General features: G+C 44.0%; 1 protein-coding gene and 1 long non-coding RNA gene across 3 annotated transcripts; one reads left to right on the top strand and one right to left on the bottom strand.

Moving 5' to 3' along the window:
* Positions 1–383: 383 nt before the first annotated feature.
* TRNAU1AP (tRNA selenocysteine 1 associated protein 1) lies at positions 384–17,341 on the bottom strand. 2 transcript variants are annotated; one of them, XM_054648262.2, is made up of 10 exons: positions 17,181–17,339; positions 14,388–14,464; positions 14,175–14,272; positions 13,350–13,449; positions 10,810–10,862; positions 10,050–10,181; positions 6,531–6,650; positions 4,902–5,064; positions 3,982–4,015; positions 384–1,769 (listed from the first exon to the last, which is right to left on the bottom strand). In XM_054648262.2, exons 3-10 carry the CDS (start codon positions 14,258–14,260, stop codon positions 1,633–1,635), a joined length of 825 nt encoding a protein of 274 aa, XP_054504237.2. In that variant the 5' UTR covers positions 14,261–14,272; positions 14,388–14,464; positions 17,181–17,339; the 3' UTR covers positions 384–1,632. The 2 variants fall into 2 exon arrangements, with proteins under 2 accessions (XP_054504237.2, XP_077045665.1); XM_077189550.1 differs by lacking the exon at positions 14,388–14,464 and having other exon boundaries at positions 17,181–17,341.
* LOC143695597 (uncharacterized) lies at positions 16,833–20,575 on the top strand. Its single transcript, XR_013184985.1, has 3 exons — positions 16,833–17,067; positions 18,255–18,394; positions 19,451–20,575. It is a non-coding gene; the product is annotated as an uncharacterized LOC143695597 (long non-coding RNA).
* Positions 20,576–20,942: the final 367 nt, after the last annotated feature.

Below are 20,942 nucleotides of genomic sequence, written 5' to 3'. Positions count from 1 at the left end.
TTACATCATTTTTGCAATGCCACTCTGCTGAACTTCCCAAGAAGAGGAGGTGTCTTGAGCTGAGTGGATATATCAGAGGATATAAAGCTCTGCTCTCTTCTAGTTCTGCTGCTTCTGAAACTCCTGGCATACATAGGGAACATTCCTTTCCTTATATTCAGAGCAGCTGAAGGTGAGACAGCAGCACAGTCAGGGGCACAGCACGAGGAAAATTCACAGCAGATGAGAGCGCAGGAGTCCAGCAGTCCTCTAGTTCCTCTAGTTGCTCATTAGGAATAACCTAACTCCAGTCACACCACCATTCCCCTCACATCCCACTTCCAGTTGATAAAAAAGAGACCACAGACTGACAAATAGGTCATAATTATGGACACAAACAAAGGTGTAGTAGAAGTAACTTTATCAAAGTACTTAAATTTTATGGTAAATCTCTGCATCAACATGGGCAGGGAGGCAACGAAATGCTCTGCAGTAGCAATTTCAGTTACCAAACTATTCCTTGGATAGACATTTATTACAGGTAGTTTCTCTGTTCCTATTTCTCCAAGAGTTTAAGGCACAAAAGCCTGAAAAAGGGCTTATAACATGTATATAAGTGCTATTATTTTCACTTTCACCTCTAATGCAACATATCAGTTTAAATATATTGCTTGTCCATCCAGCTTATACAACATCCAGTAAAAAACCACATTCCAGGTTAACAACCATTTGTTGCACAATATATCAAGGCAATTGCTCTGACCCGTTTTTACTGCAAGATCTTAAGTTTCACTCTGACTGGACAGTGGAAGACACTACAAAATCTCATCATCTCAATGAGACCATCATGGTGTGTCCACAATGAAAAAAAAAAGGCATGATACACAAAATAACATTTAAATATGGTTGCTGGAAAAAGTGTTTTAAACTGCTGATTCATGGGGAATTATTTCCTCATACACAGGTGGAGAAGCAGGCCAGGTGTGCAAAATACCACCGGGTAAAAGTTTTATAACACTCCTTTCTGCCTTTGCTCTCCAAAGTGCTCTTTGGGTTGATTACTTAAGAATATCAAACTTGCAAGCTCAAGATCATAGCTTAAGTTAACCACAACATAAGCTTTCATCCCATGCTCAAGTTACAGCAACCTTACCCAGTTACTGGAAAGATTTTGAGACATTTTAGTGGTGTCTAAAAATGATCTTTTTTGAAATAACACATTCATAAGCGTTGGGTCAAATGACTTAAGACAGTTGAATGGGCAGCAAAGCAGAAAGATGGGCAGGAACCAAATTGCAAAGGGTAATTTTACTTAAAAGACCAACTTTTTTATTGTACGATGGAGTAGAGTCTCTCTCCTGTGCCATCTTGTTGAAAGTTTATAAATTACAATTCCCAGTAGGTATTAAGAGTTCATTTCAAGACAAAAGAAATAAAACTGTCGCAGTTCTAATTTTCACCATGAATAAAGGTTACTGTGATGCTCCTACAATACTTGTTCTCTACAGGAAAGGCCACAGTCCTCCTGTACTCCGAGTACCCGGCCTGGGTGGGGAAAGGGCCACCCCTCACAACTGCAGGATCCAGGGGCAGTGTAACAGTCCGGAGCGCACTGGGAGGATGTCTCACAGACACCACGCCTCAGCAACGAGGCTATAACACAGCTGGGATCTCTGATGAGACAGTGTCCAAAGGCTGCCAATGACAGTCCATCAAGGCATCATAGAGCTCTTCACTCTGTTCCATAAACTGCTTGTTTGCTTCATGGACATCTAAATGAGGTGTGGGATCTATGGGAGGAAAGACAGAAAATATGTCACACATCAAAGGTGTTCAGAAAAAAAATACCCTGTAAACAAGTTGGTATATTAAAACAAACATGGGGGGAGTCTCAATATCTCCAGGGCAGGTGTCAGAGGATAGTGCCAGACTCTTTTCAGTGGTGCCCACTGACAGGACAAGGAGCAACCACTTACTTCAGCATGAACAAGAAGTTCTTTTCATGGAGGGTGGCAGAGCACTGGAACAGCTTCCCAGGGAGGGTGTGGAGTCCCCCTCTCTGGAGACTTTCCAAACCCACCTGGATGTGTTCCTGTGTCCCATACTCTACGTAAGCCTGCATTAGCAGGAACGGGACTGGATTATCTCCAGAGGTCCTTCCAACCCCAAGTATTCTGTGATTCTGTGAGTCACCAAACATTCCCAGCACTTGCCCAATCATAAACCTGACCCGATCAGTCCTACTCAATTTCTCTGCAATGAGATAAGGAATAACTACATCCAAACATGTCCCTTTTGACAACAATGATTGCCCCACAGGACAGCCCGTGGAGGGAACACACACCTGCACCTCACAGCCCAGTGCAGCCACCTGCACTGCCAGAAGGGGTATGCCCTGATGAAAAGGGCAGAAACAGAGGCAGGGACACTCATTCCCTTTTGCTCCCTCCACTGTGAGGTCACAAATGATGGATGGATGGATGGATGGATGGATGGATGGATGGATGGATGGATGGATGCATGGATGGAAGGGAACATTCTGTGCTGCTGCAAGCAGTCACCAGAGCTCATCTGCCAAAGCCTCCAGCAGTTCAAAGATGGGGTCACAGTTAGGAATGAAGGGAGTGTCAGTGGCACCACAGCATCATGGTGAGCATAGCCCTATTTTACATGTGGAACAAATGTTTGGAAAGCATTTTGGAGCTGGACAACAAGCGTGCAGGTCCAATCCTGCCACTCTGAATGCACAGTGATGGACTCCCCAAACCCCTGTAGGGTGGAAAGCTCACCTGACAACACTAGCAACCCAAAGCTCAGATTATCAGAGTAGCACAATCACAAAGGTCAGTGAATGATTCTCAGTACAAAGCTGAAGGATTGGAAAGACTCTAAAACACATCAGGAACAAAATGTTTGTAAACATGTAGCTTCCCTGTGAGGGAGGTGAGGTCCTGGCACAGGTTGCCCAGGGAAGGTGTGGTTGCCCCATTTTTTTAAATGTCCAAGGCCAGGTTGGACAGGGCTTGGAGTGACCTAGTCAAGTGAAAGGTGTCCCTGCCCATGGCAGTGGGTGGATAAAGATGGCTTTAGCAGTTCCATCCCACTCAAATCATTCCAGGATTCTATGTTTGGTTTTAGCTACATCATGTTGTAACACATTACAGGAGAAGAGATTTAAGGAAAAGGAATGATACAGTGACAATACATTAATTCAGTTTCCTACAAAAGTAGGAATCTTTCAGTTAATCAGCCAGGAAAAGAAATATCCAGAGATATCCCAATTCTAGTCCTGGTATGTTTGGTTCAGCAAAAGGAAAGCTCTCCTAGAATGCTTTTAACAGCTTCCACACACATCATCACGCATACCTGTGAATCCTGTAGATCTGTTACTATGCAATTTTTAATTTTTTTGTTTTTTAAGAATAGAGTAAGATATACTGCATAGTGCATATTGCACTCAAGACAGAAATCTGGAATGGCTGGCATGAAATTATAGTTTCATGCATCAATAAATAAAAGCTACTTGTACAGGTATCTAAAACCCCAATCTGGTTTAGTGACCCATTTCAAGCAATAACTGCTTGAAATATTTTATCAGTGTGGTGACTAATATTATTCCCTTTTACTTGTAAACTAAAAGCACAATGAAGTATTCTGGGCTCTAAATGTCAGGATTTTATAGAAAACCAGAATATCTACTTTTTTCTTGGTAGCATATCAGAAAAAGAAACCCTAGTAAAAAAAGGATAACAATTTCAGTACTCCAGAAGATTAAAATCTCAGTGCTGGGAAAGTCAAACAGTTTCAGTCCTCACCAGGTTCAGAATAGGAGCAGCAACAGTAAAACCGGGATGCAACTGTTCTAGGTGATAGTGACTCACAAATTTTCTCAGATTTACTCAAAGATAAAGGTATATTGTAAATTGAAATTAGGGCCAATATGAGAAAGTCTATCTCCAAGCAGTGCACAACATACAGACAACTTCAATTTGAGAAACATACCTTCCAATGCATCCTCACCAACTTCTTCATATGTCTGCAAGGAAAAACAAACCCCTTAGAACAGTGGATAATTATCTTTTCTTTTGCAAGCATTGCTTGTTGATTAGTACTGTCAGAGACTGACTTTTATACTGGAGTTATTACAACAGAATTCTTCACCCCTAAGCCTGTATTCCATTCCTAACGCTCCATAGGCAAGACCCTACACTAAACCTCTATCAGAGGCAGTTCTTGAAATTCCAGGGTTGAAGTGGGGTGACTGTTCTGATGTGTTCTATCCTTTATAACAAAGCTTATGAAGTATCCCAAAGGCACTCTGAGCACTGCCTTTACCTGTACTCTTCTACCATCACAACTGTACTAAGAGACCTTTTGTGTCCTCCAGACTTTTTTTTACCTCAGCAATATACTCTCCATAATGCAACAGGACACACCAGGGGCTAAACACTAAATAGTAGTGATATTAAGACTTTGTTATTAAGAGGTATATACTAAGATCTCTTGGTGTGTTCAGTTTGGAGCAGAGCAGACTGAGGACAGAGCTCATTAGGGTCTGCAGCTCCTCCTGAGGGACAGCTCCGATTTCTGATCTCCATGACCTGAGGGAATGGTTGGAGCTGTGTCAGGGGAGGTCAGGCTGGATATCCAGAAAAGATTATTCCCCCAGAAGGAGCTTGAGCACTGAACAGACTCCCCAGGGAATAGTCATGGTCCCAAGGCTGCCTCAGCTCCAGGAGCATTTGAACAATGCTCTTAGGCACAGGGTGGGATTGTTGGGGTGTCCTGGGCAGGGCCAGGAGCTGGACTCAGTGATTCCTGTGGGTCCTTTCCAGCTCAGGACATTCTGTGATTCTCAGAACTGAAGATGAGATGTTCCCATCCCACCTTTCAAGCTCTGTGGTGTTTTTGTGCTGCCCTACCTGCATGGTGCTCTGCGTGTAGCCATACTGGGGGTAGCTGTAGCTGTAACTGCCCGTGTTCTGGTCGTACCCCCACTGAGCGTAGTAGTTGTGATACTGTTGGTAATACTGGTTGTAATTATAGTTGTACATCTGATTGTACTCCATTGGTTTCACACGATTACTTCAAAAAATAAAGCGGGATAAAAATAGCAATAAAATAGCAATAAACCATTTTTTAACATTGCAATAAAATAGCGCAGACCAAGTATGAAAAAAGCAGTTAAATAGCTTAAGATACAATGTGGTAAAGAGACAAGGCTTAGTCTAACAAGCAAATTTAAATCTTTAAAATATATTCAATATTTTCTGCAGCAATATTTATTATTTGCATAAAGAAGTGGTTTAAATTTAATACCCTTTCCTGTATTCATATTCCTCTACATTAATAAACATGACTGTCATTCTTTATGAGATAATTGGATGTCACTTCCTGGCTTTGGGAAAGGAAGAGTTCAGGACTATGAGCTTCAGTTTAGAACAATCCTGAACCACAATCCAGATACGGGAGTCCCTTCTTCTGTCTGGTAAAGAGGATTAATTTAAGTGATCTGCAACTCTCTGAGAGAAAGTACTGAGTCCTGCTTTACCTGAATAGTTAAAGACTTAAAGCCTGGCAAAAAACCTCACTTTTTTTTTGTAAGAATGGAAAAAAACTTTCCCTTCTGCCACTGTCATACAGAAACCTAAGCAAGGACTCGTCCTCTTTCTCTCTGAACTGGGTGATCTTCAATGCACAGACTTGAGAAAGTTCATGAAATACAAACTACTAGTAATCAAAAAATAAACTTAAATACCCTGAGAACTGACTAAAATTCCTATTCCTTGCCACTTTATGAAGTGGCAGCATTCCCAAGGAACACCATTCCACCTAACTACCAAGATTTGAAATAATGAGATGACAAATATCGTTTGGAAATGAAAATATGTCACACATAAAGCTATTTCTACTAATGATGAAATTAGTGAGAAGCAGGAAGAAGGAAACATCAATCTTCTCACCACAATGCACCCATTTTTTCTGCTTTTCTCTTCCTTTCCCCCCCCGCAAGCCTTATGAGGTCACTGAAAATCTAAATATTATTCAAATAGGGAGCAATTACTATGATTTGTATTACCCTAGTGCTACGAGCCCCAAGTCAGACCAGGATCTCATTGTATCAGGTTCTGAACAAACACAGAAAAAAAAGTTAATCCCTGCCCCAAAAGTCTTATGTGTAGTAGACATTATAATAGAATTAGCAAGGTAGTTGAGTTTTGCTATCCAGACATCATTAAGAAGATTTAAACTATTTCAATTTAATGCAAAGGAACATACATTTTAAAAACAATCATATTTAACTACAGTGTGTGCACATGTGTACGGATTTAGCAATATATACAATTCAAAACAGTGTAAAATGCTTAGTCTTGAGCTAATGTTATAATTTCTTTGAATTCCTGGGCATTCTGATACTCCCCATATTCATGGGTACTCTTTCATTTTGTGATGGCCACATCCTGGACTATCCTGGAGTATCCAAAGCACTAAAAGGCATTTAAAACCAGATGTGATTTTTCATATAAATGTCCAGCTGTTCTTCTACTCACGCTTTTGGTATAGCCACACTCAAGCGTACAGGTTTAGAGCCCAACCCCACAGCTCCCTGACACTCTGTCAGTGCTCTCTTCTGTTCCAGTTCATCTGTGAATTTCACGAACCCGTAACCTCTGCAGAGACATAGAAAAACTCACATAAAACCAATGTCAAAGAGCAATGCCACGTTATAAAAATTAGTTACGGTGAAGTTTGATTTGGTATGGGAAACAGTGAACAAAAACGTTCATTAGGGTTGTTGTCCCTGCTCTTGGGAGAGATGAAATTATTCTGCATTTCAGTTGCTTTTCCAGAATGCCTGAAGCCACACGTCCAAGCTCTGGCAGTAGTTTCAAGGGCTTGTCAATGTAACGTAGTTCTTGTGCCAGTGGATTGTGGGGAACTGGAAGTGAGCTGACACAAGCCATGTTGAAATGCGTGAACTGACACATGGTAAAGCCCCAAATCTCTGCTGGGAGGATACTGATAATCTCAAAAGCGCAGCTGGAATGGGGGACAGCACATCCAGTGTAGGAATGTGCCCCCTGTTGACGGAGTGACAAAATTATCCTTTGTCTCCTTAAAAATGAAAAAAGCCCAGAAGTTTCTCTCCTCAATTAGGTAAAAATACACCTCATAGGACCTGGGGGACTTCACCTCAAACTTAAAGATAGCCAATTGGACAGAAGCCAAAAAGTCCTGCCTAAGCAATTCAGTAGAAAAGAAGACAACAAAGGAACTACTAGCTTTCATAAGGTGTTTTACCAGGAGCAAGAGCATCTTGCACCTGGCTTGGATTTTCTCTGTAAAGAGCTTTGTTATTTTGAGTTTTATTAAAACTTTTGTGTTTCCAACACTGCCACAGAAGCCATCCTGCTAATTTTAAGCCATCTGAGGTGGCTGAGCTATCTCGGGTGTGATATAGATCTCCAAGAGCTTATAAGACCTGGCTGGAAAAGACTGTTATATCAATCCAGAATCCCTGGACTCTGCAACAAGCCTTCATTGTGACATGGCAGCACTGCACGTCAGCCAGACAGAAAACTCCAACTCCTTCCAACCCCAACAGTCCTTTGCGTGGGATTTTGATGCTGTAGTGAGTCAGAAGCAATGCAACAGCATCCAAGAGGGCAGTGCCAGGATCCCATCATGGGATGGGCTGCCTAACGCGGCAGAAAGATCAAAGACTTAGATGTGGGAGGGTAAGAGGAATCCATCTAAGCAAAAGAAGAAGTTCGGGAGGGAAGGGCTTGTCTACATGGGGAAAAGAACGAGCCATAACCAAGGGTGTAAGTTTACAGTGCATTATCTATTCTGTGGGAACTGCTAAACACCAGCTTATGTCCTGTTTTGAAAGCAGCATCATGTACTACTCATGCGAGGTCCCCACTGGCAGCTATTTCAGAGCAGTTCATGCCCCAGAAAATGCAGTACCTCGCACAACAAGCTCCACACACAAGATATATATAAATATCTTATATATATATGTATATATATATATGTATATATATATATATATATATAAAATATATATGTATATATATACACAGGTATGGATGTATCCTCCTCACAAAAAGACCAGATCAAAGCTTAGACTTATCTACATACAAACTAGATTATTAAACACAAGCAAAACTCTACACAGACCCACATTCATTTAACTTGCCCTCTGCCAAAGGACTATGGCAAATTAATCCAATGCAAGTCAACTTCTAAGTCAGTTTAAGGTGTTCACACACAAACCCAACTAAGTTTCTAAGCTGCCAAAAGACTCCTCCAGATTTTCAGATGGGACCAGGAGTGTGTAAGAGAAACTGGGAGGACTGGCAGCTCCAAAACAGAAACAGATAGAGATGGATGCAGTGTACAGGAATAGATGCTGGGTGCTGCAACGGAGACAGTGATTCTTCCAAGTCTTCCAGACACTGATTCTTCCAACTCTTCCACACATTTAGCTTTTCCACACTAATGGCTAAACCACTGGTGCAGAAAGAAATAATTTCTTCCTGGCCAGGACCTCCATGGAGACCTTCTGTCCTGCCCCTGAAGTTTGGAAAGCCCCAGCACCCGTACCCTCAGCAGAAAGCAGAGAAGTAGGCACAGCACCACAGCACCATGCTCCAAGCGCCTCTCCTGTCTGGACAAGAGGTGCTGGGAGGAGGCCTTCCTGATCCGCCAGCCCTGGCTGGAAGGGCCAAGGCTTCACTGGGCATGTCCACAAGCCCTAAGCTACTCTCTCACATCACACTGACACCTGCAGATGCCTCAGCTTTGCACAAGTCCCAACAAAGCCCCTGGCACCAACACTCTGGCACTGCCAGGGGAGACAGCTTTGCTCTTCCCAGAAACAGGACTCTAAGTCCCTGCTCCTCCCCTGCTTCCCAAGATACCACAGCTTGGGAAGCTACCCAGCAGCTACCTTTCCTTGAGGTCTGCACCTATGCACAGCTCCCAAAACCCAAGTAATAGTCCAACCTGCAGCACCAACACCTGTTCTATAGACAAAGACTGAAGCAGGTGCAGCACAACAGGAACTGTGGGGTTTCCACTGAGGAGGAGCAGAAGGCACACAGAGCCCAACCCAGCAGTGTCAGTCCCAGGGGAAGTGGCAATGACAGCATGAGGACCTAACAGCCAGAGAGACTGAGTAGCTCTGCAAGAGGTTCAAGATGTACATGAAGAGGAACTTCATGACTGGGGAGAAGCACAGCTCTGGAACAGGCTGCCCAGACAACCTGAATTAACTCCATCCTGGGAGGTTTTCCAGGCTACACAATCCATGGATGATATGATCTAATGCTGGCTGCAGTCCTGTTAGGAGCTGGACCAGAGACCTCCAGAGATTCCTTCAAACCAACCTGTCTAAGACTAAGGAACCACATATGAGAAGGTGGAGGGACCTACAGCCATAACCTATATCTTATCCCAACATTCTCAGAGGTGTTATATCACAAAACTGTGCTTCACTGAAGCCATGCTCTGCTTTGAAAATAAGGATGCTCACCAACTGCTCCTTCCCTGGAAAATGCAGCTTAATTTCATGCTATTTAGAAAATGTTTTAATAACATTAAGAGATCCGACCTCTTGATACCTGTTTTTAGCAAGACATTTTCAGGAAAGACAAACAAGGCAGCTACTGAGAACCTGACAGTGAATCATAGCTTTGTGTGCCCTACCCTATTTGAAAGAAAACACATATAGCTCTCACAGGAATATACACTCAATAGCCTAAAGTTTGTAAAGCACAATTCCACCCAAGAGTCCAGGAAAAGAGTGTTTCAAGATTACTTAAGATATTTTTCAGCATTTTAAGAAGTGCAATAACACACAAAGGGCCTCACACTGATGGAGGAGTGACAATACACATGGTGGCTATCAAAACTCAAGCAAACTGCAGACTGAATGGCCGAAACCACTACATTTTAAGATTACTAAAATCTAAGCTAAAAGAATTTTTTCCCCTTGCTGTATTCTATTTTTCCTGTTGCCACATGTGAAGTAAAAAAAAAAAAGTGAATAAAAGACAACTTACTTGGATACTCCTGCCTGGTCCAAAACAACTTTTCCACCTCTACACGATGGATAAACTTTAACAAAAAATTCATACAGCATCCCATCATCCACGTCAGGAGTCAGGTCTCCAACAAAAAGGGAATATTCTGGACTAAAGAAATCAAAAGAAAACATCTTAAATACAATCATTAAAAAAAAATAAAAAAGGGACATGCTGATTTACAGTAGTGCAGAAGTGACAGTTACCATTTAGCCTAAATATCTGAACTCAGAGAAGAGTGATACTAAAAGACCCTTTAATGGAGAATTTAAATGCCACTAGTTAAGCTGCTTAACTAAAATTTTGATTGACACTGCTTTTTCAAGTTAATTGAAGCACCACAACCAATCAACTTAATACTGCTTTTTATTTAAAGATTATTTCCAAGCTTATTACTTACAGGATATTTCTGATTTCTAAAACGGCAAGAAAAAAGATCTCATTTATAGATATGCTATTTCCAATACATAGATCTAAATTATAATATATAGATCTTAAATTATAATATATGAATTAGATACTTTGATGCTACAAAGTTTAAATACCTTAAAGGACACTGGATAAATCTGCTGCGCCACACACAGTGCAAAACACAAAACTGGCAGTCTAAGTTCTCTTCCTCCTACTAAAGACTGGCAGTGATGAACTTTGGGTTTACATAGTTTGAATACTTTTTGCAAGGCAATTAATAGAGAGACATTAAGCAGGAAAAAGTAATATTTATATATTGAGCACTTACCTGTTATCAGGCTGTTTTCCATATGTTGCATAATTCAATTTAAATCGCTTCGCCTGAAACAAGGCAAAAATTAATCTATACATTCAAATGTTGTCATGTGAATTCAAGCAATTAGGGAAAAATACAATAAGCTGATTTAATACAACTTAATGCTGACACATGTTCAATGCCTTCATGCCAGCCAGTTAAGGTAACAAGGACGTTTTTATTTAGCATCAGTACAGATATAATAATGAAAATCAAAATGTAAACAGAGGTAGAAATAACAAATGTTAAATTTCTTCAAATTTTAAGGTCTTAAAATGAAATGACAGTACCATTACTGGACTTTTGTGATTTAACACAAACACTAGCAGACCAGAATCCAACACACTGGAAAAGGGAATCAAACTGAGTCTGGAAGTGTGGCTAAATACTTGATTCTGGACATTTAGTAAGACTCAAAATTAAAGGGTTCTGAAAGAACTACATTGGACACTGGAGCCCTCTTTAAATTTTACATCTGAATTTATTTTTGAAACAAGTTTCGCAGCAGCCCAGATTTGTGCCCTCTGGCACATCTGGAACTCTCTGTCCCCCACCTACCAGACTTTTAGCAACTTTTATCCAACTTACATCTAAGTTTAGACCAAGATCTAAGGAGACCAAGATCTTTGAATCAGCTCTTAGACATCAGGGGCTAATCTCAGGATCAGGATTTCAGATCCTAGAATCAGGATTTCGGATCACAATCAGAAATGCCCTAGAGATTAGGGTACTTGTTCAGTACAGTGAAGAGCCCTCGTATGATGGATTTCCTTCCCTCAAAACCAGGTAAATACTTCTTGGGAAATAGAGCACAGACTTAACTCTAGGCTATAATCCTGTTCCTTGCATGTTTGCATTCTCTGGAGCACAGTACTACACAACTTCTGTGGATTATTTACCAGCTAACACAAAATTTAGATTCCACTTTGAAGCACGTAGATCTTTTCTGGGGGGGGGGGGGGGTCGGGGATCTTGCTCTTCATTGCAATAGTCTGGGTTTAAAATCAACAAGACACCTGAGAGTACTTCCACTCAGATGGGAACTGGGAACACGAATGCTTGGAAAAGAGAAACACCACCAGCACCATGGCTCTCTGTTATTCCCTTGACTGATTCAGTATTTAAAAATAAGTAAAAGCATGAGCCGCACTCAAGTTTTCTGTAAACAAAATTCTCTAAATGCAAAGGATGAGCTGGGCAGTTGCCTGCTGAGTGCATTGATTTGGGCTGCTTTGGATCTCTGCCTGACATCTGTAGTTCTCTCCATGTGTTATGTAAATCATCCCTCCACACAGCACTGTGTTTTGAACAAAACTGTGAAGAAAGATGGGTATTCCCAAAACCAGATTTCCATTATTATCTTACTCCTTGCTCTCTTTGTCTCTCCAGTGACTATAGAAGGCATCCAGGATGATCAGCTTGCCTTAATCATGAGCAAACATGTGAAACAGGTATCTCCAGGCCTCTCATCGACTCCTTTTAACGGGGCACATCACCCTCTCTGGAATGTTGACTAAATAGCTCAATCTGGACTTCCCAGTCTCCTCTGGGTATTAACTATTCTGAAATAGGAATCCATTTACTTTGTATATCATACCATAAGTGAGGTGATTTTAGAGCTGCTTTATGAATCAGTCACCCCACCTTACTGCAGCCAACTCCTGTGGGTACAACAGACAGCTGTGTCAGCCGTCCCATTTTAATCTACCACATATTCAAGTCAACATCCTAAAGTTAGCCTCTCTGCCTATTCCTCTTCTTCTCCCTAACTACCCAGCTTTTATGTAGAAGAGATGCTAGTTATGCACTGCAATTATTCAATACTCTGTCTTGTTCTCCACTGTAAAGAGGTTTGAGTAAACTCTGTTTGCTAAGGGCCAAGAACAATGCAAAATTAAAAGTCATGTTTCTTTTGCCAATCAAAGTTACTCAAAAGACAGTGTAAACTTGCAAGTTCATCCTCTACACACACAGCTAAATTCTCAGCTTGCCTCATCCCTGAAAATGTTCAAAGCCTGGTTGGATAGGGTTTAGAGCAACTTGGTCTAGTGGAAGGTGTTCCTACCCATGATAGGGGATGAAATATGATAAGCTTTAATGTCCCATCCAACCCAAACCACTCTGTGACTCCATGATTATACAAAAGGAGAGAGATGGAAGAATTGATGTAGACATACACTATACTCAGTCTAATTTCTTCCTTGTTCTTCTCAGGTTTCTGATTGGTCCAACTTTGGTAACAGCAGCAATGGTTAGATATAAAAAAACATCACACCCCACAACACTTCTACACTTGAACTTTATCTAGACAGTCACAAAGAAATCAGTGGTTTTTCTCAACAATTTTCTGAGCAAGAACATTAGCAGTTTTATAGTCATAACTTCAATTCTAAAGCAAAGATGAATCCCAGTTTGCTAACCATTGAATTATCTGTAATCATTAAAAATACACATTCTACACTATCTGTCCCTACCAAGTTTTGGTTCTCAACTGGCTGATCCCATTTACTTACCGGTGCAGCACCAGGAAGTGGTTTTCCATTGATTTTGTGTAAACATTTCTCTGCAGTAGCTAGATCTGCAAATTCTACAAAGCAATAGCCTGCTGGAATTCTGAACATACAACACAGAAGAGAAGAGACAAAAGTTATAAACTTAAAACATATTTGATGAGGAAAGCTGTATTTTAGATAACTGGTAAGAAATTTGCTATAGTTGCAATACATAGAAGAGCTTCTTTCGAAAGTATAAATATTGGCTACCAAAGAGAAGCTGGATCTCAAGAGATAGCCTCTACTTACCATAAGTCAGGTAGATAAGCACATAGAAAATGGTTTAGCTTACAGTTTACTTCCTACTTTCATTGACTATCAATTTGTCTGCACAAGTTTAAACTACTGAAAACTGAAATTACAACACTTAAAAGAATAATGCATAAGAATGAAACTACTTTATTCTGCATAAATCACTCATTTTATTTCAAATGAACTTTAAAGGTTCTCTTATTGCTCTGAGTCCGACTTCCCACCTCTGCCAGCATCACATATCTGTACTACAGACTAGCAACCAAAGCCTGGGGAGGTGTAATTCCCAGAGGGATGGAATGAGATACATACACTGCTCTGGCTGAGAGCTGGAGCACTGCAGGATGCGGGCCAAACTGTGTTTGTTGAGGGGAGGCTGAAGAGCCAGCAGTGCCCTCTCCATTGCTCTCATCAATATTCACATATTGGTGGCAGCAATGGTGAGAAACTCAAAGGGAAAATTCACTCTGATATGGAAGGACCACAGTGAGGCTTCAGTCCAAATGCACTCGGAGAACAAACAGAAACAGTTACCCTGTCAACCTGTTTCGAATGATTTTTACACTCAGTACAAGCTCTCCCATGGTGGCAAAGGCTCTTGAAACAAAGTTTTCATCCATATAGGGCTCCAGCTATAAAAGCAAAAAGAGAAAGAAAGTTAGATTAGGGCATCTACAAAAAAGAGAATATATGTGTCAATGTCCCTCAAAGCAGTTAAAACATTATGGAGAAGGATTTTACCCTTACACTTCAAAAAGAAGACTCATTTAAGAGGGTCGATGCCACTCAAAACCAGCAGGCATGCATGAACCAGGCTCAACAGTCTGCAAAGTGGAACCCAAGAGACAGCATGAATTTCAGAGAACAAGGGAGCTTCACAGAAGGACAAAAGCCACTCAGAAACATACAGCAACAAACTGAGCATTTCCTACAGGGAGCAGAGGAGAAGGTGGCAGGTTCCTTCTCCAGGTGCAAGCGAAGGCTGGGCCAGCACTGTGGATACACAGTGTGGCATGACCCCGGGTGGCATGTGGCAGGTGACACTGCCCCATGGAGCTGCGGTAGGGGTCTGCAGAGCTGTGTCTGCCTCGCACAACCCCGGTTATACCAGGGCAACGCTCGGGGGAAACCCTGGAATCGCGTCCCACAGCAGCTCTACGCTTCATCCTGCCCATGGGAGCACTGACCATGTTCATGTCACAGGGAAGGACCACACTGTGCAGGTAAGAGTGCATGTGAACATGCTGGAGAGCAAGAGTCTGCATGGTGTAAGGTACTGACAAGTAGGAAATGGTGCTGGAATTTGGATCAAATATACTATGAAGAGTCTGAGTGAACAGGGCACCTCTGTGTATAACAGAAACTGGAGGAGGGAACTAACCAAAATTAGAATGGGGAGCGGTGTGTGTGACAAGTAACATGGAGCTGAAAAATGTATGTATAAAATATATATAACTCCATGTATTTACCTGTGTAAGACAGGTGGCTCATGGTAACCTACAGCCCTCAAGTATTTGTGTATCTGTCAGGGACCAGGTGGCTCCACCACTTGCGTGTGGGACAGATTGTGCAGTATGTGAAAGAAGGTGACCATACTGCACTTGCACGTGTCAAAGGCAGAAGATGCCCTGTGGAGGTGAGTGTGAAGCAGAACTGACTTGCCCCAGGAGCAGAGGCAGCACCACTCTGCACAGATGTGCTATGCAGCGTGATCCCGCTGTGTGTGTGTACAGGAAAGCTGTATTTGTAAACACAACCAGTTGCTTGGATATGTCCATATGGCTCAAAGAGCCACGGCCTGCTTGTGAGAGTAGTGATGAAAAAGAAGATGGGCTTTATCATAGAGAGGTGGCAGAAAACCTCTCTGTGGGGAAAAGGGAGAACAGACTCCACAGAGTCTCCATGCACGAGCAGAGGCAGGTAGAGGATGACACCCTGATATCATGGGTGTGCTGAGTGTGTGTGCAGGAGAGAAGTACCCAGCGGGATTCTCAGGGATGTGTTGAGCTGTGTGTACACACACATGTGAGAGATGAGGAACACTATGTGCAAGCAGGACTATGCTGGTGTGAGCTGCAAGAAAGGGACTGAAGGAATATGTGCGTCCAAGAAACAGGTGGCAGAGAAGTTGTGACATTGTACATGCATAGTGGAGTGCACACAGGTGTGTACAAGTGTGTGACAGACAGCAAAGACACTGCACGCAGCAGTGGGACAGCATGTGTGTGTCACAGTGTACCACAGTGGCAGCAATGCAGGCACCACAACACACTGAGCACACACACACATGCAGTGCGGCTGGGTGGCAGAGCACTACAACATGCTGGGGTGAGTTCACATGTGTGTGAAAGTGTTTGTTCAGTAGTGAGTGTGAAGGACACAGGGGCACAAGAGTGAGGGTGTATGAAGGGCACACAAGGGACACTGTGGGCTGTGCATAATTGTGAGTGTACCTACAGTGTGCACGTGAGTGGGCATCAAGACACTCTTGGGTGAAGAAGCCCCTGTGAGTGTGCTTCACACAGCTGGTCTTTCTGACAGGTACACACACAGGCAGGAATGAAGGACCTAGCAGGAAGTGCAAATGCTTTGAATGTGCGTGCGTGTAGGGGAGTCAAAATCCTATGAGGGTGTAAATGCACCCACAGGTGTGCATGTAGGTGGCAGGTTGTGAGGTGCATACAGGTGTGCCTACAAGTGTAAGCACAATTAGAAGCACAACCATGAGTATGTGTAAATGCCTTGCACAATGTAAGCATGTAAGTGCCCATAGCAGCTGAGCAGGTAAAACAGCAGATAAATCCTTGAAGCATGCAAGTGTACACGCCGTGATTATGGGAGTGCCTCTTAAGAGCATGGAGGTGTGAGACTTTTTGGTGCCCATGCATGTGTCTGACCACCAGGGACACTGGTGTAAGTCTCGCTGTGACCTGGCTGCAGGCAGGCAATGAGGGTCACTCTAGGGGGTGTGTGTGTGTAACTGCTCACAAATGAGCCTGTCAAGCTGGGGTTTATGTCTGAGTGTGTGTCAGCCTGTGTGAGCATGTCAGCATGCACAGGAGTGTATGACGTGAGTGTCACTTGGGGAGTTCAGGTGTGTCTGAGTGTGTGAGGGGCTGTGAGGCTGTGTCAGTGGTGTGAAGAGGTCAGTCGGTCAGGGAGAAGGTCAGCTGGTGTCAGGTGTCAGTCAGAGTGAGGGTGTCAGAACTGTGAGGATATCAGTCTGTAGGTTGTTGGGTGGGCGTTAGAGTGAGAGCGTCAGTCAGTCAGAGTAAGGCTGTCAGTTGCTGTAATGGTGTCAGACAGCCAGTGTGACGGTGCCAGAGGGACGGCATCAATTGGTGTGAGAGTGTCAGTCAGTGCGAGAGTGTCAATGAGAGGGTGTCAGTCGGTCGGTGGGAGAGTGTCAGTAATTGTGCGGGTGCAGGTCAGTGACGGTATCAGCCGGTCAGTGCCTCCCGCGCGCCCCCGGCCCGGCCGCGTGCCCCCGTAGCCCCGTCGCCCCCGCACAAAGCCACGCGGTCCCGGCCGGACACTCACGTCCCCCATCCACAGGCTGGCGGCCATGCTGCTCCCGCAGGCCCCGCGGCGGGTTCAGCGGGGCCGCGCGTTCCACCTCCCGGCCCGGCCCGGCCCGGCCCGACCCGGCCCGGCCCGGCCCCGCCGCCGCCGCCCCTCCTTCCGTCCCACCCCCGGTGCCCCGGTCCCTCGGTCCGTCCCCCGGTCCCTCCCGCCACCGCCCGGGCCGGCCCCGCCGCCTCCTCCGCGGCCCCGGCGGGCGGAGAGAGCGGCGCCCCTGCCGCCGCAGCGCCCCCTGGCGGCAGGAGGAGCGACAGCCGCGGGAGGGAATCGGGGGCAGAGGGTGGGGGAGGAGGGTTGGAGCAACCTAGGGAGCCTTTGGGGCAACTGCAGCTGCCTGGGGGGACACTGGAGTGCGGTGGGGAGCGGTCTCTTCTACAGTGCCTGGAGTGAGAGGGCAAGGGAAAATGGCCTTAATCTGAGACAGGAGATTCAGATATCAGGAAAAAATTCATAGAATATGCTGAGTTAGGAGGGACACACCGGGATCATTGAGACCAACACTTAGCCCTGCACGGGACATTCGAACAATCCCACCCTGTGCCTGAGAGCATTGTCCAAACGCTCCTGGAGCTCTGGCAGCCTTGCAGTTACGGCCATTGCCCGGGGAGCCTGCTCAGTGTCCCAGCACCCTCTGGGGGAAGAACCTTTTTCTGCTACCCGACCTAACCCTCCCCTGACACAGCTCCATGCTGTGACAAACACTTTGGTCATCTCTTCAAGGCACCACTGCTGTCAGAGATAGCACAGGGTTTACAAAGTTGGACAGTTTTTGACAATGCTGAAAGGCCAAAGACGTGGGGTTTTTTTTTGGTTTTGTTGCTGTTGTTGTTGTTGTAGAGAGGTTTGTGAGAGACCATGATCTCGGCTCTCCTCCACCCACTGAGGCAGCAGCTGCATCAGAAGCTTCGAATCCCAGCCAAATTGCCTCTTCATACAGATCCATCCATAGAGATCCATCCTCGGGATCATCAGCCCGAGATGCGGGGTTGGATTGGGTACGGTGTGATCCTCTTCTCTTGTTTACTTCCGCAGGCCTTCGACAGCGTTGGTGGCAATTCCTGGAGAAGATGAACCCCCTCTTACCGACGGAACAGAGACGAGTGAGCCTGAGAACTGGTTGGTATTTTCGGCATCCCGAGAGCCGGTTGGAATTTCGGCATCTCCCGTCACGGGTAAGACCTTTGCTCTGTTACGGAACGCCACGCATGAGCTGAATCCCTGGCTTGGTTGTGCAGGCCCTGCTGCACGCCATAAATCCAGCTCCTGGCGACAGGGACACTTCAAAGCCTCCGCGCTATTTTCGCCGCGGTGGCTCAGGCTCCGGGCGAGCCGGGCGGTGCCTCCGTACGTCGTATCCCGGGAGAGGGCAGCAAGAGCCCGCCGGTGTCGGGTGGAGGTTTTCCGGTGCTGTCATTGGGCAGCCTCGTGTGATGGAGCCAGTTCTGGAACTCCTTCCGAAGTGATGTGTTAGCGTTCGCTCAAATCTTGCCCCACAATATCCCTCTTCCATGACCGAGGGCAGAAATACACACACACACAGACACACACACTCTCCAGACCCTCCCCGCCGGGAGGGGAGTGGAGAATTCCTTGCTTTGCTTTTCCCTGTGGATAGAGCAGGGCACGTTTGATCCTTCCTACATTCCTTCAGGAGACAATGAGAATCCTTCATCCTTATTCTGAGCAGGATCTGCATCTCTCATCATGCACGTCCAGTATTGGCTGCTCTAGAATATCAAGTCTTGGGGGGTGCAAGATGTGAGATTAACAGTTTATGTTTTCTGACTTCTGAGTCCTTAGAGCACCCTCAGATCATTTTCCTCCAAGCTCCTCCCTAAAATCTAAAATCTAGCATGCAATCAGAAAGGCAGCAAGACCCACAGTTGATAACTCAGCTGAACAAAGACCTTGGGTTGTCAAGTTGCACGTTTTGTGCCTTGGTGTCACTGGCAACTTGGTCTCTTGCAAATTCACCCCCTTTGAAGCCCCTGCTGTGTCTGCCTTTCAGATGTCAGCTTCCAGAATGGTTTTATGTTTCCAACATGGCAATTTATCCACTGGTTAACTTGGAGCTCTGCTCTGCAGAGCCCACAAAGCTGTCACTCATTCTCTTTTATTACTTACAAAAGCCAGTAGTTCTTTGTCATTTAGTGTGAGTCCAGTGTCCTTAATAATCCCTTTCTGGCTTTTTCCTTCCAACTGAGTAACACAAAACTTGCTTTTCCTAGGATAATCCATAGACATGGATATTGGGCAACAAAAATGCAGAAGGATGTGATTGTGTTGGACCAGGAGAAGACAAGTTTAAATTCAGTGTTATATCTGAAGTGACTGCTGTTTATGCACTTAACCTTGTGACAGAGTAAAAACAGTGCCAGGAGCATGTTATTATGCGAAAAAGTGTTTATTCCCCTTTAAAAATTTATGAACTGGCAAAGAGGCCATGAAAGAAAGATGTGGGTATTCCTCTGTCCTGAGTATGAGTGTCAGCAGTTAGCAGCCAAAGAATATGTGTCCCTTGTTCCCTTTGCTAGGATAGCAGGTATTTCTGGATCTAGAAACTTGGTCCTGAAAACTGCTGAGTAAATTCCAACTAGTGTTTACTGGAATCCACTGGAGGGGTGATCCCTGAGCCCTCGTTTAACTGGTCTCTGGGAGCTGTAGCCTGTTGGAGGCCCCAATCCTGGAGGCTTCATAGCTCTTTCAACTCTTGGTAACTTTGATTTGCATTAAGAGTCACTCAGTACCTCGTGAGAGGAGGCCCTGACTGCTTTCAACTTTTAGAATTAATGGTTTTGATCTTGAGAATCTGGCCTGGGAGATTTTAATTTGAATTTGCTGGTTTTAGCTTGAACATGAAAATGACTTAAATGGGTTTTGTGCCCTCAGTACTGGATGTTAGTGTGTTAGAACCTTCCCTTTGTTGGTCTTGCAGGTGCAAGTCAGTCCTTTTTCTTAGGCAACTGTATGCAGTGGACTGAGATCAGGGGTTAATTTGGCCAGGGATAATTGAAATAATAAATTAAATAAACCAAACCAAACCAAAACATAAAGCAAAACTTTGAGTTTGGAATAGCTTCTCAGATTCTGAAAGTAATTGAAATAATCCAAAAGAAAATATGCCATGAAATCTGTTTTCCATTATTGCATGAGATGGTGTGTCTTAAAATTTGATCAAATCCATTTTTTCATGATGAATATAATGCTGCTTAAAGTGATCTATCTGGGGTCTTTTTCAGTGTAGAATTACAAATTATTGTGGGCTTGACAATCTCATTTGTTTATTTATTTATTGATGATTCACTGTTCCTGTCATGATTTCACAGCAAGTAAAAATAATTTCTGATTGATTTCTAGCTGCCAGTAGTATATTTGAAAGATGTTCTAATAAAAGCTCATTGATGTGTTTGTGCCTGCTAGCTTTCTTATCCAGACCCAGTTTCTTGTATATAATCAAGGTGCAGTTGGAGAAACTTGATGTCCTATCTTGCATTCTATTTAAGAAAAAGTGCAGTCATTTATGTGAAGTCCTATGCTCATATTTATCCGTGGGTTTTGTGGGATCCCCCAACAAAGTCAAGATTGAAGGACAAGGACAGTACATTCTTTTTGCTTTAAAGGAATGCATTTCCAGCTTCAGTGGCTCCTGAGTGGGATGACTGTGAGCAACAAGACAAGGAGTTCAGTATGGGGAATAGCTGAGCACATCCATGAGTAAGG

Source organism: Agelaius phoeniceus, chromosome 22 (genome assembly GCF_051311805.1).
Source record: "Agelaius phoeniceus isolate bAgePho1 chromosome 22, bAgePho1.hap1, whole genome shotgun sequence".
Classification (NCBI taxonomy): domain Eukaryota; kingdom Metazoa; phylum Chordata; class Aves; order Passeriformes; family Icteridae; genus Agelaius; species Agelaius phoeniceus.
The sequence above is the reverse complement of the archived record's forward strand: the minus strand, read 5'-3'. Positions and strand labels throughout refer to the sequence as shown.